Below are 13,569 nucleotides of genomic sequence, written 5' to 3'. Positions count from 1 at the left end.
TGATTAACATGGTGTTACAGTATATGCATAAATGGGCCTGTGCATCCATCACATCCAGGGTAGTGGTAGCTGGGAGCTTGAGATTTTATGGTTAGATGACTCCAATCAACACTAACCCACACCTTCTGTCTTTGAAGTGAACCAAACTTTCTCCAAGGGGACAGTTTTTACCACTGGCTCTGTACGGCATCTTCTTCCACTTCAAACGAATCCAACCTTATCTTGTAATGGCAGGCTTCCCACCCACAAACCTCCTGCTGCATTATTGAAAAATAAACAAAGAACAGATGTGGAATCAAAGTATTTACAGATTTGCAGGTGTCATAAGGGACTCCTTTATTTACCCTGTGTATAAAGTGCTGAAGAATCTTTCCTATTGGATACCTGAGGGAGTCCTCCAGGGTGCTTACAGAAATCCTCATGTTCCAAAATCCTCATGTTATTTTTTTCTCAAGAATCCCACAGTATTTGTTTTTATGTGGGATGACTTTCTAATTTTAAAGTATGCTCTTAAAATGATTTTTGCTGGAAACAGAGAGCCAGTACAAAGACTCCAACGCAGCACAGATGCGATGGAGGGACTGGGAACTAGCCCAAACCCTTGCTGTAGCATTCTGACTAAGCTGAATTAAGAAAATAAAAATAGAGAATGAGGAAACCAAATTATTTCACTTGTCTAACCTAGCAAGAATCCAGTATCAAGGGAGGAAATGTTTGTTGCTGTATTCAATGCACACTCTCTCTTCCTATTTTTGTGTGTGCTCCAATTTTCTATTTTTTTTCTTGGTTTTATGTCCAATGTTAGTTCAAAATTTGTTCCAAAAATATACTACAGATTATATAGAGTTTAGGATAAATAATGTTTGGTTTTGTCTACCGTATTAGAATAGAGGATGCCATAGGAGTATATAGATGTTCTAAAGATAGTTACAAAGGGCAGTAACTAGATTTATTCCATGTCTGGGAAGCGAATGCCATACTCAATTTAGAGGGGACTGAAGTTTTTTTTTATCCTAAAACAGAAAAGATTATGCAGGGACTTTCAGGTATTCAAAATCCTGAAAGGCACTGACCAAGTCCTCTCTGGGAACTACTTTAAGATCAGGACACTACAAAAGCAGGGAGGCACAAGAAGAAATTTAAGTTTAGAAGCATTGAGGACCAAAAACAGAAGACCTTTATTTTGCATGGGATTGTAGGAATCAAGAACCACCTTAACAATCATGTAGTTGAGGTTAACTTCGTGGCGGTCCTATAAGAAACGAATCGAATTCTTCGCTCAATATGTTATTAGCAATCAAACACACAAGATTAACCATGCATTCTTATGCATTCTGTCTATTGAAAGTGTAAGAACGGTACAGATCCAAAACCCACCCTAGTCTATTAGCTTGTCACTAATTCTGATTGTGACCTTAGCATAATGTTGAACTTCTGGGCATTGTACAATCACAAGCCTGAACCTTCCTTATAGTTTGACAGCAGGACCTCTTTTGAAGAAACAGTCACCTCGGAGAAGCAAACGAACATTACAAACGTTATCATGAAAACAAACATTTCCTTGTGGAAACAATAAGCAAACTAATGTTTAAAAGCCACAGCTTCCGTTGCTGGGTGTAATACTGAGTTAATGCCTTGCTTCACGCAGACAGACAGGACATACAGTTAACATCAAAGCATGCTGGTTTATTTTTATAGGACTTTCTCTCTGTCACTCTGTATTTTTGTTACATTAGTTTACAAGGAAAAAGCAGCATCACGTCTTGGCTGAGTGCTTAACCCTTTATGGGAAAACTTGAACAAATCATAGAATAACACAAATGTACTCTTTTTTAATGTTTGTTTAATATTTAACGTTTTGCAATAATCTTGTGTTTATTACTAAACCTTTTCATACTGAAAGCAGGAAAACAAGCAAATTGTTTTTAGCACTAGGTTGATTGAACTTCAATAAATAATAACATGTTAGATTTGGGGTTTAAAAAGCCACTTATAAATATTGTATTAATTACATATGTTGATAAAATATGAACAGATGTATACATGTGAAATGGAACTTTTAAAACGATTAGTTTAATCTCCGTAATAATCCTTACTGAGCATACCCTGAAACTTCATCCTAAGGTTAAAAGCAAATGGTAACTTGTTCCATCTGTAACAGTTTAGAATTGTAATAGATTGCTCATTATCCTTTTATAAAGCTTACGTTTGCAGCCACTAAAATAAGGAGTGACCATAAAACCAACAGTAAGAGCTGTTAGATATTTTATTAACAGCAAGTACAGGTAAAACTACAGGAAAAACAGACTTTTAGTTTCTTAAACAGCAGCTTTTTGGATTCAACCAATAATGCTTATAATGGTTTCATACCACCTAAAATGACTTTTCACAGTCTTGTTTCAGTAAGCATGTCAGTAGGCAACAGAAAATCAATAGTAGTAGAGTATTTTTTTGACAAAGCTAGGAACAGAGAGACACAGAATCCTTATTTTCAAAATACTCATTTTGTAGGACTGTAAATAGTTACACTAAACCTGAAAACATGGAAAACGTTACACAGCTTCAAAGCAAAACTTCTCTTAACTACAGTAAGTCTCATTTTAAAAAATGTATGTCAAATTTGAAGATGAGACATCAGTCTTAATAAGAAAAATGCATGTATAGTAAAATATCACATAAGTCAATAACGTATAACTAGTTAAGGAAGTCATAGAGAAGCCACATTTAATTATTTATTGTGCTCTGCATACAGCAACTCTTTTTTTCTATTTTTTCTAGAAAATTCTAAATAAGTAAATATGTCAATGTTATTCTGTTGCTGAGCTGCATTTAATGCAAGGAGACATTTAAATCTGCTTGGTGATGAATTAGGTCAAACTGGAAAATAATTGATTTTTGTTCTGATCTCTCCTTGTTTTGATTGCCTAAGATAGGAAAAAAAATAAACACTTGTCCATCTAAAACAGAAACACTTCCTTTGCAGGAACCTGAACCATTGCACTGGGATGTCCTGCTCAAAATTCTTAACACCAGCCTTGAAGAACACTGTTCTCAGGCAGGCAAGAGTTTTGCTGACGTACAAGTTTTGCCACCTTTCTGATTGGGTGCATTTGGAAACATCTGTGAAACATACGGCAGATTATTTAACAAGTCAACTAGAGGATGTCTAACATTGCTCCCACTAACAGACCTCCACGATCAGTGGAGACTGATTGATGTTGTAACAGGCAAAACCAAAGAAATGTTGTGGACGCATATGTCTTGTATGCCACCCACTGATTTGCAAGACACTTCATTTTTCTGCAGAGAACAATGCCACTTCTATAGTTGACAAAGATTTTGGGGGAGGGAAAAACAAGACCATTCCATATGAAGTGTATAACAAGTGTTCAAAGCATGCTTTGTTGGGTTAGAAACATTTTTTTCCCTCAGAAAGTCGAATGACACATGGACATGTAAATATATATTTATGTTTGTCAAAACAAACTACATGAAAATAGACGGAAACAGAATTACTTGAAAGAGTCTTCATCCAACAATTTTATTGGCATGAAGATGATGAAGACACACATGTTAATGTGTGTGTGTGTATCTTCCACTCAATGAAGACCTCCCCACGTTTATACCACAAAATAGTCACCAGTCACTGCATCTTGGATATCTACTGTACAGTAAACAGGACTCGAGGTCTTCTATAATTATCTCCTGGCTTTCGTTGTGTTGACACCTCAATGCCTCCTGGTTTGTTAGGGAAATGCTGAGGTCATTGTCCATATACTGTAGCCATTCCTCAAAACAAGCAAATAATAGCCACAAAATATCAATTAAGACACTTTTCTGAATCACAACCAAGGGGTTGTCTGTATATTAATAATAATTGCTTATACTTATATAGCGCCTCCACCACCACCAATGTGCAGCATCCACCTGGATGATACGACGGCAGCCATAGTGCACCAGAACACTCACCAGGATTGGTAAGGGCCAATGGGAAATTTGGCCAGGACAGCGGGGTTACAACCCTACTCTTTTTGAGAAACGCCCTGGGATTTTTTATGACCACAGAGAGTCAGGACCTCAGTTTTACATATCATCCGAAGGACGGCACCTGTTTACAGTATAGTGTCCCCATCACTATACTAGGACATTAGGACCCACATGGACTGCAGGGTGAGCACCCCCTCCTGGCCCCACTAACACCTCTTCCAGCAGCAACCTTAGTTTTTCCCAGGAGGTCTCTCATCCAGGTACTGACCAGGCTCACACCTGCTTAGCTTCAGTGGGTTAAAAGTTGTGAGTTGCAGGGTGATATGGCTGCTGGCTATATTGTGATTCTCTTGTATCTGGAAACATTTAGGTTTGCTGTACTCCGTTTCCATCAAAACCGATTTGTTTGTATTCATGGAAAAATAATCAAATGGAAAAATAAAGTAGAAATAATATTACTTCTGATTTTAAACAGAGAAGAAACAAATATTCTTTGAGAAGTTTCTATTAGCTGGTTGAAGGATACAATGTGTGACTGTTACTTTATACTGACTTTGGAATTATTCAAGTATTTCAAGGAAGTTAAATGAGGCCAAGCAACCTCAGAGTGTATGTTTAAATAGTGCTTGTGTGGGGTAGCAAAAAATCAAGTCCTCTGCCTTTTTGTTCAATGGGATACAAATTAAAGCAAAAAACAGTTTTGTGACATTTCATTTTTTTTAGATTCTTTTTATGGGTTCTGTATTTAATCTCGTTCATTTTATGGAGATTATGTCTGGTGTTGGCCAACTAATGAACACATCAAGCAAAGAAAAGGCTGAATGAGATGCAATGACAATATTAAAATGGATCAGTGTAGTACTGCTCTACCGCACCAGCTGCAGTTTATTTACTCTGCTGTGGAAGAAAGATTTGGCCACTCCAGGCAAAAGCTTTCTCTTTCCGTTTAAAATAATGGAAGCTACAGAAAAATTCTGAGAACACAACAGTGGGAGACATACAGTAATGTTAAAAAACATTCTGCAGAGCCCTGTTTTAATAAGATAAGTATGCCCCAAAGTAGTTTAGGAACTACCATGCAGCAGGCAAACTGTAAGTAGTAAACAATTTCTGTAAAGAAGACCATGCTGTCAAACAAGGATGGATTGTGATTCTTGTTTTATGTTTGGTGTTTTGTTGCAGTTCTTGGATCTCTAACCCACTGCTTCTTTATAAAATGGATCTCTACAAATATAGACTGTAGGTTTGGGCATCCTTATAACCTGTCATCAAGGTCAACCTTTGGAATGGTGTATTCAGAAAGTCATTTTTGGTTAAAAATCAGAATTCTTCTGGAGTGTAGGGATTTGATCTTTTTAACAATGTGAAGTCAGTATGGATTGCTTCAGTATTTTGCTGTGAAGGCAATGATAACTTCCGCTTTTCTTCTGTTTCGCCGCAGGAATGACAGCTATTCCAAAGGACATTCCAAAAGACACTGCTTTACTTGACCTCCAAAACAACAAGATCACTGAGATCAAAGAGAATGACCTCAAAGGACTGCACAACCTCTATGTAAGGCACACTGTTATAAACTTGAGTTTTGCATATCTCCTGTGACTTTTACTTTGTAATTTATTTCCAAAATACAGACAGGAGCTGTCTTAACAAGAAACCCGAAGAACAAATCAGGAGCTTCTGTCAGTGTCTCATTAAGGTTTCTTATTGTTAATCCTCATGCTAAAGGACCAAAATCGAATTAAACAAAACCCCACACACATCAATTACTCTAATTGTGCTTTTATGCCAGATTCAGTGGAAAAAAATATAATGTAGTTATGAAAACATAATGTTTTCATGAGTTTGAATCATATACTGCATAGGACTCCATTACTTTTAAACTGTATTTTTAAGCAGTTTGCATTGCTAAGGAAACAGTAGCTCAAGGTTCTGGAGTTTCATGAAACGCATTTTATCGTCTCTGGTCACCTACCAGCAAAGGTGGTCTGTAGTGGGTGCTATCTCTTGAGAGCATAATACTACTTACGTATATCAGTGTATGCCTTTTCTAAACATACTGTAGTTGGGGAAAATTCCCCATATATTACAACTTAAAAACTCAAAAGTCTAATCTTTTGAGTTTTTATCAAAATGATAGGAATAAAAATTAAACGAAAACTACACTAAATTAAAGAAGGAAAAAATACAAGTTATTTAAGTTACCCATTACCATGAAAGTGATTATATACAGTACCCACAGTATAGTAAGTTGCATGACTTGAATGAACTCAGTCAAAATGAGTATATGGCCCTGAGTTCAGATAAAGATTTCATACACAAGATTTACAGTATGCTGGAGCTGTGTCCAACACAATATTTAGTCTGGCCTGTTTAAGAATGAAATGGGGGGAAAAAAAACTGGGATTATGCATCTTAAATGGTAGACTTTGGCAGGGCTTTATGAAGCACAAGTGTGTACAATATCTGCTTTCTTCAAAGTTTTATTTCTGGTAGCTGTTTTGGATCTCTTTCAGTCCTTTCTCCTTGTTATTATTTCCAGCAGAAACATCCTTTCTTCCCACCGCCAAGGTGTACATAACAAAATAACACAAGGATCAATATGAATAGGCCAACACAAACACATTATGGGCTGTGCACATAATAATTAGCAAGAATTCCCATTAGTTTCATTCCATTGAAAATTAGTTTTTATACTCACAGTAATATACAATAATTGTTTGTTGAATATAAGGAATGGCACCATGATGCCATAGGACAAAAGGCCAAACCATATCTAAAGTATGTAGATATTTTTTTGTTTGAATACTTATTCTGAAAGGGGTATAAGGGTGCACAAGTGGGTTACACCTGCCCACAGTGCCGAACATACATCCAATACATAAAACATCTTCAAGAATGGAGATGACCCAGGTATACATTAAATAAATATTTATACATGTACAGTATATAGTATGAGAACAAACTGGGTTTTGCTAATAATGCAATTAATTATTTGAAAGGATCAGCTCCCACCAGGTTGTTTCTTACCACACTGTTTCAATACTGTAGTAATATGCTGTATTAGAGGCTATAAAATCATTTGCAACCCCTCATCTGAGGTGTTAACATAAAGGGATCATTGTCCTATTAGGATTTCTATTAGGTTACATATATTTTTAGTTGCTTAGGTCAAGAGCCTCCGCTATGCAAATATGAAGAAAAATAATCTAGTGTGATGTGTTCTCAGGCTCTGGTCCTGATCAACAATAAGATTTCCAAGGTCCACCCCAAAGCCTTTTCCACCCTGAAGCGCCTTCAGAAGCTCTACTTCTCCAAGAACCAGCTGACGGAGATCCCCACCGGCCTGCCATCTTCCCTGGTGGAGCTCCGCATCCATGAAAACCAGATCAAGAAAATCCCTTCGGGAGCATTCAGTGGTTTGAACATGAACTGCATTGGTGAGTCCCTCCAATGGCTGGGATTCCTCCATAATCTTCTCATAAGATTTCAAGCCCTTACATTAATTTTCTCATTTTGTCTTCTCAAATGGGCCCATTAACCAATAACACAAGCAGTTACCCTGACAGGCATTGATGACGTCTCAGACACCTGAGTCTCTTGACCCAGGATAAGAGCCGTGTGAAATTAGTACGCAGTTATTTAGGCTGTATATTTTCGCGGGAAGGAACATAACATCAACTTAATAAAAGTTTTGTGTCTAACATTTATGCAGTGGCAAATAACCTTTGAGTTTAGAATTTGTAACTGTTGGGCAGTATGAGGTTTTCTGTTCTGTGCAGTCCCTGCAGTCCTATCTGTGACACAGCAGTTTATCCAAGTTTGCAGCACATTAAAAACCTTCAGGCACTTATTGTGAGACAAAATTATTATTTTAAACTTAGCTTACCATAAACTAAAATAACACCACTATTACATGTTAATTATCAGCAGTCATAATAATAAGTAAAAAACTGATTCTAGTAAATACATCACAAAATAATCAGTAATAAATTGCTTTAGAACAGACATGCAATAGTTGTTTGTTTCAACCAAGAGTTCACTTCATATCTTATAATTACTTCTAGCTAAGCCTGGTATGTTTCAAACCAATCTTTTATTTTCTAAGGTGCCCTTCTTAACAGTGTACCACAGAGTGCTTTACAGAATGACAGAGTGGTTGACAATAACAATAACAGTAACAGTAGAACACGTGGGCACGGGAAAAGGAAAACTCCCAGCAGGAGAAAAGAAACCCCTGGGGGTCCCAGACCTGATGATTCTTTATCTCCATGACATGAGTTAGTGATTAGATAGTATTCGATAATTATTTTGATAGGTACAGTATATTTTTGCTGCTCACTGAAGTAAATTAAAACATTAATTATCATTAATGATAAGAATGAATAAGAATAAGACAAGAAAGCTCTTGACTGTCCAAAGCATGTTCCTTTATTAATACACAGTATCTTAATGTCTTTTAAAACCAGTAAAACTCATTTGAGACACATTTATTTTAATAATAAATACACTCACAATAAGCAATGAATCAGTATTTCCTTCTCTAAGTGGAGATGCTCCCTAATCAATGTTTGGACCAGTGAAGTAATTAGTATGTGTCAAAGTCATATTAAATAAAACAATTCAGGTGGGTAGCTGTGTCAGCATGCGTAAGCTGCAAAAGAACGAGTAATAGGTGTATTCCATGCTGAAAAGAGAAGAAAAAAAACACAACGAAACAAAATGTTGTGTTTTCTTCTCTTTTCAGCATGGAATAAACCTATTACTAGTTCCTTTAAAAAAACAATTATGTATATAACCTCGTTTAAGGTTTTTAGTTTCATAGCACCAAGCCTACTTATGACTTATGAATTTCTCTCATTTCAAATTCTAGAATAAAGTGTTTTTGTACTAAGAAAGCCATTTTGACAATTATTCATTCATGTGGGTCTATAATGGAAGATACAGCTCATTCCACTGTCTTGTTTCAAATCATTAGGATGCACACCTTGTCCAGATTTTTCTGTCCTGCATAGCATGTTATTTCTTCATCATACAATTTCAGAGGTTACATTTTTGATCCAGGAAGGCTGAATAACCTGGACAGTCATTCTAGCAGTGGAACAGCAAACAGTATTTAATTAAATACTCCATTTGCAGTTTTTTGTTAACTGGTGGAATGGCAGTCCCTTTGGTGAAAACTGTTTCCCCCTGCAGAAATGGGACAGAACCCTCTGCAGAACGGTGGCTTTGAACCTGGAGCCTTCAAAGGACTGAAACTGAACTACCTTCGCATCTCTGAGGCCAAACTGACTGGGGTGCCCAAAGGTAATAATTTCGTGATTAGAGTATCTTTTGAAAAGAGAAAAAAGAAATATCCATGGAACACTGGAGTTTGCTGACTGAGCTCACTATTTGAACGTACTCCGTCTGGACTGTAGATAGACACAAATGGCCACATTGCTCTGCTTTATGCTCAGAATGTTTTAACTTCTTCCCACTTGCATTATCCTTTGTTTGAACTGCATTTCATATCAGAGGTGATTATTTGTCCCACCGAGCTGTGCAAATGCTCTGAGAAGCTGTCTTTCCTCATGATCACTATGGCTGTCTCCCTGTGTCTCTCAGATCTGCCTGAAAACCTGCACGAGCTGTACCTTGATCACAATCAGATCCAGGCCATTGAACTGGAGGACCTCAACCGCTACAAAACCCTCTACAGGTACAGCTAATACTGCAACACAGCCATGTACTGTAGAGCCATAGTATTAGTGCCCTACAGTGCCCCTGTAGTTTTACTTGGTTCTGCATGTATAATCAAAGCAATGAAACAGAAAATTCCCAGAATTTCTTTTTTTTAAATGTATTTTGTTGATAGATTCAATGTGCCACTCAAGCCACTCAATAGTTGTGTTACAGTAGATACTAATGCATGCAACAGAGGGAAAAAATACTGTACCGTAAGTGGAGTGTTTTTGGTGTGACTCACTTAGCTGAAGGAAATTTTTCCTATAGGTGGGGAGAGGCTATCTACCCCCCCCCCCCCACACCCACTATTGTGAGGAGTGAACTAGGGTGTTGCTGAAAGGGTGTAGATGGGGTGCTAGACTTACAATACATACTGTACATACAGTACCTGAGCAGACGTGTGTGAGATTAGGACTACCAGATGTCTGGGGACTTTGTTTACTAGAAAGCACACAAGATGTCAAGATACTTCTGTTGATCTATACTAATTATTAATACTAATGAAAATATTGAATTAGTTGAATTATTTGCATTTGCATATGACAAGTCATTTTTGTGTGTGCAAACTCCTTTCAAAAATACAGATCTTTATGTGTTTTAGTATGAATGCACTTTTGCACAGCTGTAGCTGTAGATAAACTTAAAAATTCCACCATGGTAATCTTGTAGTGATACCAAAAATTTTACACTGATTTACCTTGCCATTACAGTATCCCATGCTTTTGCTATACTAAATTTTGGACATAATACAACTTCATATTGTATCAAGATCTACCTTCAGAGCTTTATGCTCTACCTTTCAAACTGTTCTCAAAATTATTTGTTAAAATCTTTTTTTGTTTTGATTTTGCTTAACAAAAGACAATTTACCATTGTCTTTAGGGAGGTTTATTCTTGTGAACCTCTGCAATTAGATTTAGAAAAATGTTCTATATCAAAAGATTCCTTTTAGATTTCACAAAGCTGGATGAGTATTATTGCCATGTTACAGTACATACAGGATACAAAAAAAAATCTGTGGTGCTCTTCTGCCCTCTTGTGATCGCTCCATGAAACTGCAATGCTACTCCCCAATGAGTTCCGATCTTAATAGAAACCATTGCAACGTAATGCAATTTACCAGTGATACCAAAGTTTGTTTTTATCTCATGTATTGAACAAATTTGGTATTTTGTTTTATATAACACCTCTATATTTGAACTAAATCAGTGCTCTTTATAAACTGAAAATTATTTTTTGAAATTACCTGCACAAGGCTGTGAGTCACATTTCATATGTCACAAAGATAATGTACTGTATTAAAGGAAAAAAAGTTTTTTACATCGTAGTAGTGTAACAAAGAAACTTCATACTGTGTGACACCACATTCCCCGTCACATGTAAAGGGCTTTGGTATCCTATTAGATTAAATAAATTTATATCAAACTATTATTATTGGTTTTGTTTGTTGTTATGAAGTCAAGGTAGCCATGTGTGCCCTGTGATGTACTGCTGTCTCATCCTGGGTGTAGTTCCAGCTCGTGCTTTATGGATATTCCCTATCAGAAATAAGCCTGAAAGAAATTTTACTCGTCATCACGGCCTTTCACGGTTCTTACAGGCTTGGTCTTGGATACAATCATATCCGCATGATTGAGAATGGCAGTCTGGCCTACACCCCGAACCTCAGAGAACTTCATCTGGACAACAACCGCCTGTCCCGTGTTCCTGCTGGCCTGCCAGACATGAAATACCTGCAGGTGAGGACAGAGAAACATTGTCTTTAATACAGACAAGAAATACATCACAGCCAAACAGAACAGCTTGCAGCATCATAGCACCACATTGGTGTCTGAGAGAAATTCTTGACTATTCATTTATCTTTATCTACAGTATATCTCAGACTATTCATGTTAATATTAACATGTTAACAGATTAACAGATAACTAGTCTTACATGCTTTTGTTTCATTCAGCTAGAGCATTTTATAAACCCACAGGCAGTATGAATCTTCTGTTTTATTTTTACAAACTATGTGAATTTTAACTCATGTATTTTCTTATTTCTTGCTTGAGTAAACATTTTTAAAAATACATTATTTAAAATTCTTCTAAAGTTGGTCAAAGTAAGAAGTTAGCAGCAGCCTGTAACCATGCACAAGGTGTTAGAACTTCACTCACATGTATTATTTTTAAAAATTCCAAAATGTAAATTAGGCACTCAGACAAATAAAACGTGGATTCATTTAAATGTTGGCCCACCTGCAAATAGAAAATTACAAGTCCAGCACTTGATGGTGTATAATGGTATAGCTGGGTGGAAAAAGATGGCTCTGCAAATAACAAAAATTCTGCCAAGTCCTAGTTTAATTTAATTTAATTTATACCTAAAAATCAGTTATTGTGATGGTTTAACTCATTTCTTCTCACCTGTGCATCCCCACAATTAAATATTTAACTGTTAAAACATGTTCATTAAACTGCAGCGCAAAAGCAATTAATTCTGTAGTTCAGTGAGATCCTAATGAAAGCAACAGAGGGAAGAAATGTGTGGACTTGTATTTGACATGACTCACCTAGCTGAGGAAATGGCAGCCTATCTGTGAGGACAGACTGCCCAAACCCCCGTCACTACTGAGAGGATTGAGCTAGGGAGCTGCTGCAGGGGTGCAGATGGGGGGGGGGGAGCTAGAGACATATGCAAAGGGAAATCCTGGGTGTGGGACTTTCATTCTTTAATTAAGGAGGCAGAAGTGTGAGATTAGGATCTTACCATCCTCCTGAACTTCTGTTATGAACTCCACTCAGCACATTCAAGCATCCCAAAATACTGTGTGTTCAAATTTCTAGCAGGAATTCACCTAAATTCACCTACAAACCTGGGTATTTATAAAACCACAAAGGTTTTAAATGTTGGATGTGGGAAACAGTGCTTTACAGAAACCCTGCCAGACTTCTGTTTGAGGATCATCGCTATAAACAGGACAGGTGACGTGAATTTCCATAACCTTTGCCTGGTTCTGCCTAGGTGGTCTACCTACATGCCAATAACATCGACCGTGTGGACGTGAATGACTTCTGCCCTGTGGGATTTGGCAAGAAGAGAGCGTTCTACCATGGCATCAGTCTCTTCAGCAACCCTGTCAACTACTGGGAGGTCCAGCCTGCTGCCTTCCGCTGTGTCAACGGCCGACAGGCCATACAATTTGGCAACTACAAGAAATAAAGAGAGGAAGAGGCAGAAGAGAAACCAGATTGATAAACAATTGATACCCCACAGACTTACCTTCAGACGCAACTTTTAAAAAAAAAAAAAACCTATTGAATTTTCAGTTTTGTTTAACGGCCTGATTAAAAAAACAAACGACACAAAAACAAATGAAGTGCAAACATAAACGTAATTATATTTGTGATATCCTGTCAAGTTTCTTTCAGTATCAATAACGATGAGCATAGTTTCTGGTAAAAAAAAAAACTTTCAAGCAAAATCTTGATACAGTGGCGTTTTTGTTTTTATTGATAGCATTATTCTTATTATATTATTATGGTTTTGGAGTTATTTTATTGATAAGCATAAAGAAATCTAGTGTCTGAAATAGATTTTTTTAAAGTTGTTGGTTACAAAATCAGACTGGCTGTTTCCTTTCTGCTTTTTCTTAAGGAATCTCTCCTATGAATAGTTTTGGGGTGTGTGGGAGGGGGGGCACTATACATTTCATGTTAATTTCTTTAGGTTCCTATCAAAACCTGCTATCTTTCTGTCTGAGCAGCTCAGCTTTTAATGCTGTAAATCTGAAAATCACTTTAGTAGGGTACAATACAAGAAACGCTGTTTCTATACATCTGTTGCTTCCCTAATGCAGCCTTAGTGCACAAGAAT

The 13,569-nt window shown here is 36.9% G+C and overlaps 1 protein-coding gene across 2 annotated transcripts in view; it reads left to right on the top strand.

Moving 5' to 3' along the window:
* LOC148674393 (biglycan-like) overlaps nt 1–13,318 on the top strand; it is a 47,277-nt gene extending 33,959 nt beyond the window's left edge. For both annotated transcript variants that reach the window (XM_088627110.1, XM_088627111.1), the window contains exons 3-8: nt 5,429–5,541; nt 7,214–7,424; nt 9,181–9,291; nt 9,592–9,685; nt 11,312–11,450; nt 12,718–13,318. In XM_088627110.1, the coding sequence (XP_088483236.1) occupies nt 5,429–5,541; nt 7,214–7,424; nt 9,181–9,291; nt 9,592–9,685; nt 11,312–11,450; nt 12,718–12,915 (866 nt within the window). In that variant the 3' untranslated portion in view covers nt 12,916–13,318. The remainder of the gene's footprint in view (nt 1–5,428; nt 5,542–7,213; nt 7,425–9,180; nt 9,292–9,591; nt 9,686–11,311; nt 11,451–12,717) is intronic.
* Nucleotides 13,319–13,569: the final 251 nt, after the last annotated feature.

Source organism: Lepisosteus platostomus, chromosome 3 (assembly GCF_059453375.1).
Source record: "Lepisosteus platostomus isolate fLepPlt1 chromosome 3, fLepPlt1.hap1, whole genome shotgun sequence".
NCBI classification, from domain to species: domain Eukaryota; kingdom Metazoa; phylum Chordata; class Actinopteri; order Semionotiformes; family Lepisosteidae; genus Lepisosteus; species Lepisosteus platostomus.
The sequence above is the reverse complement of the archived record's forward strand: the minus strand, read 5'-3'. Positions and strand labels throughout refer to the sequence as shown.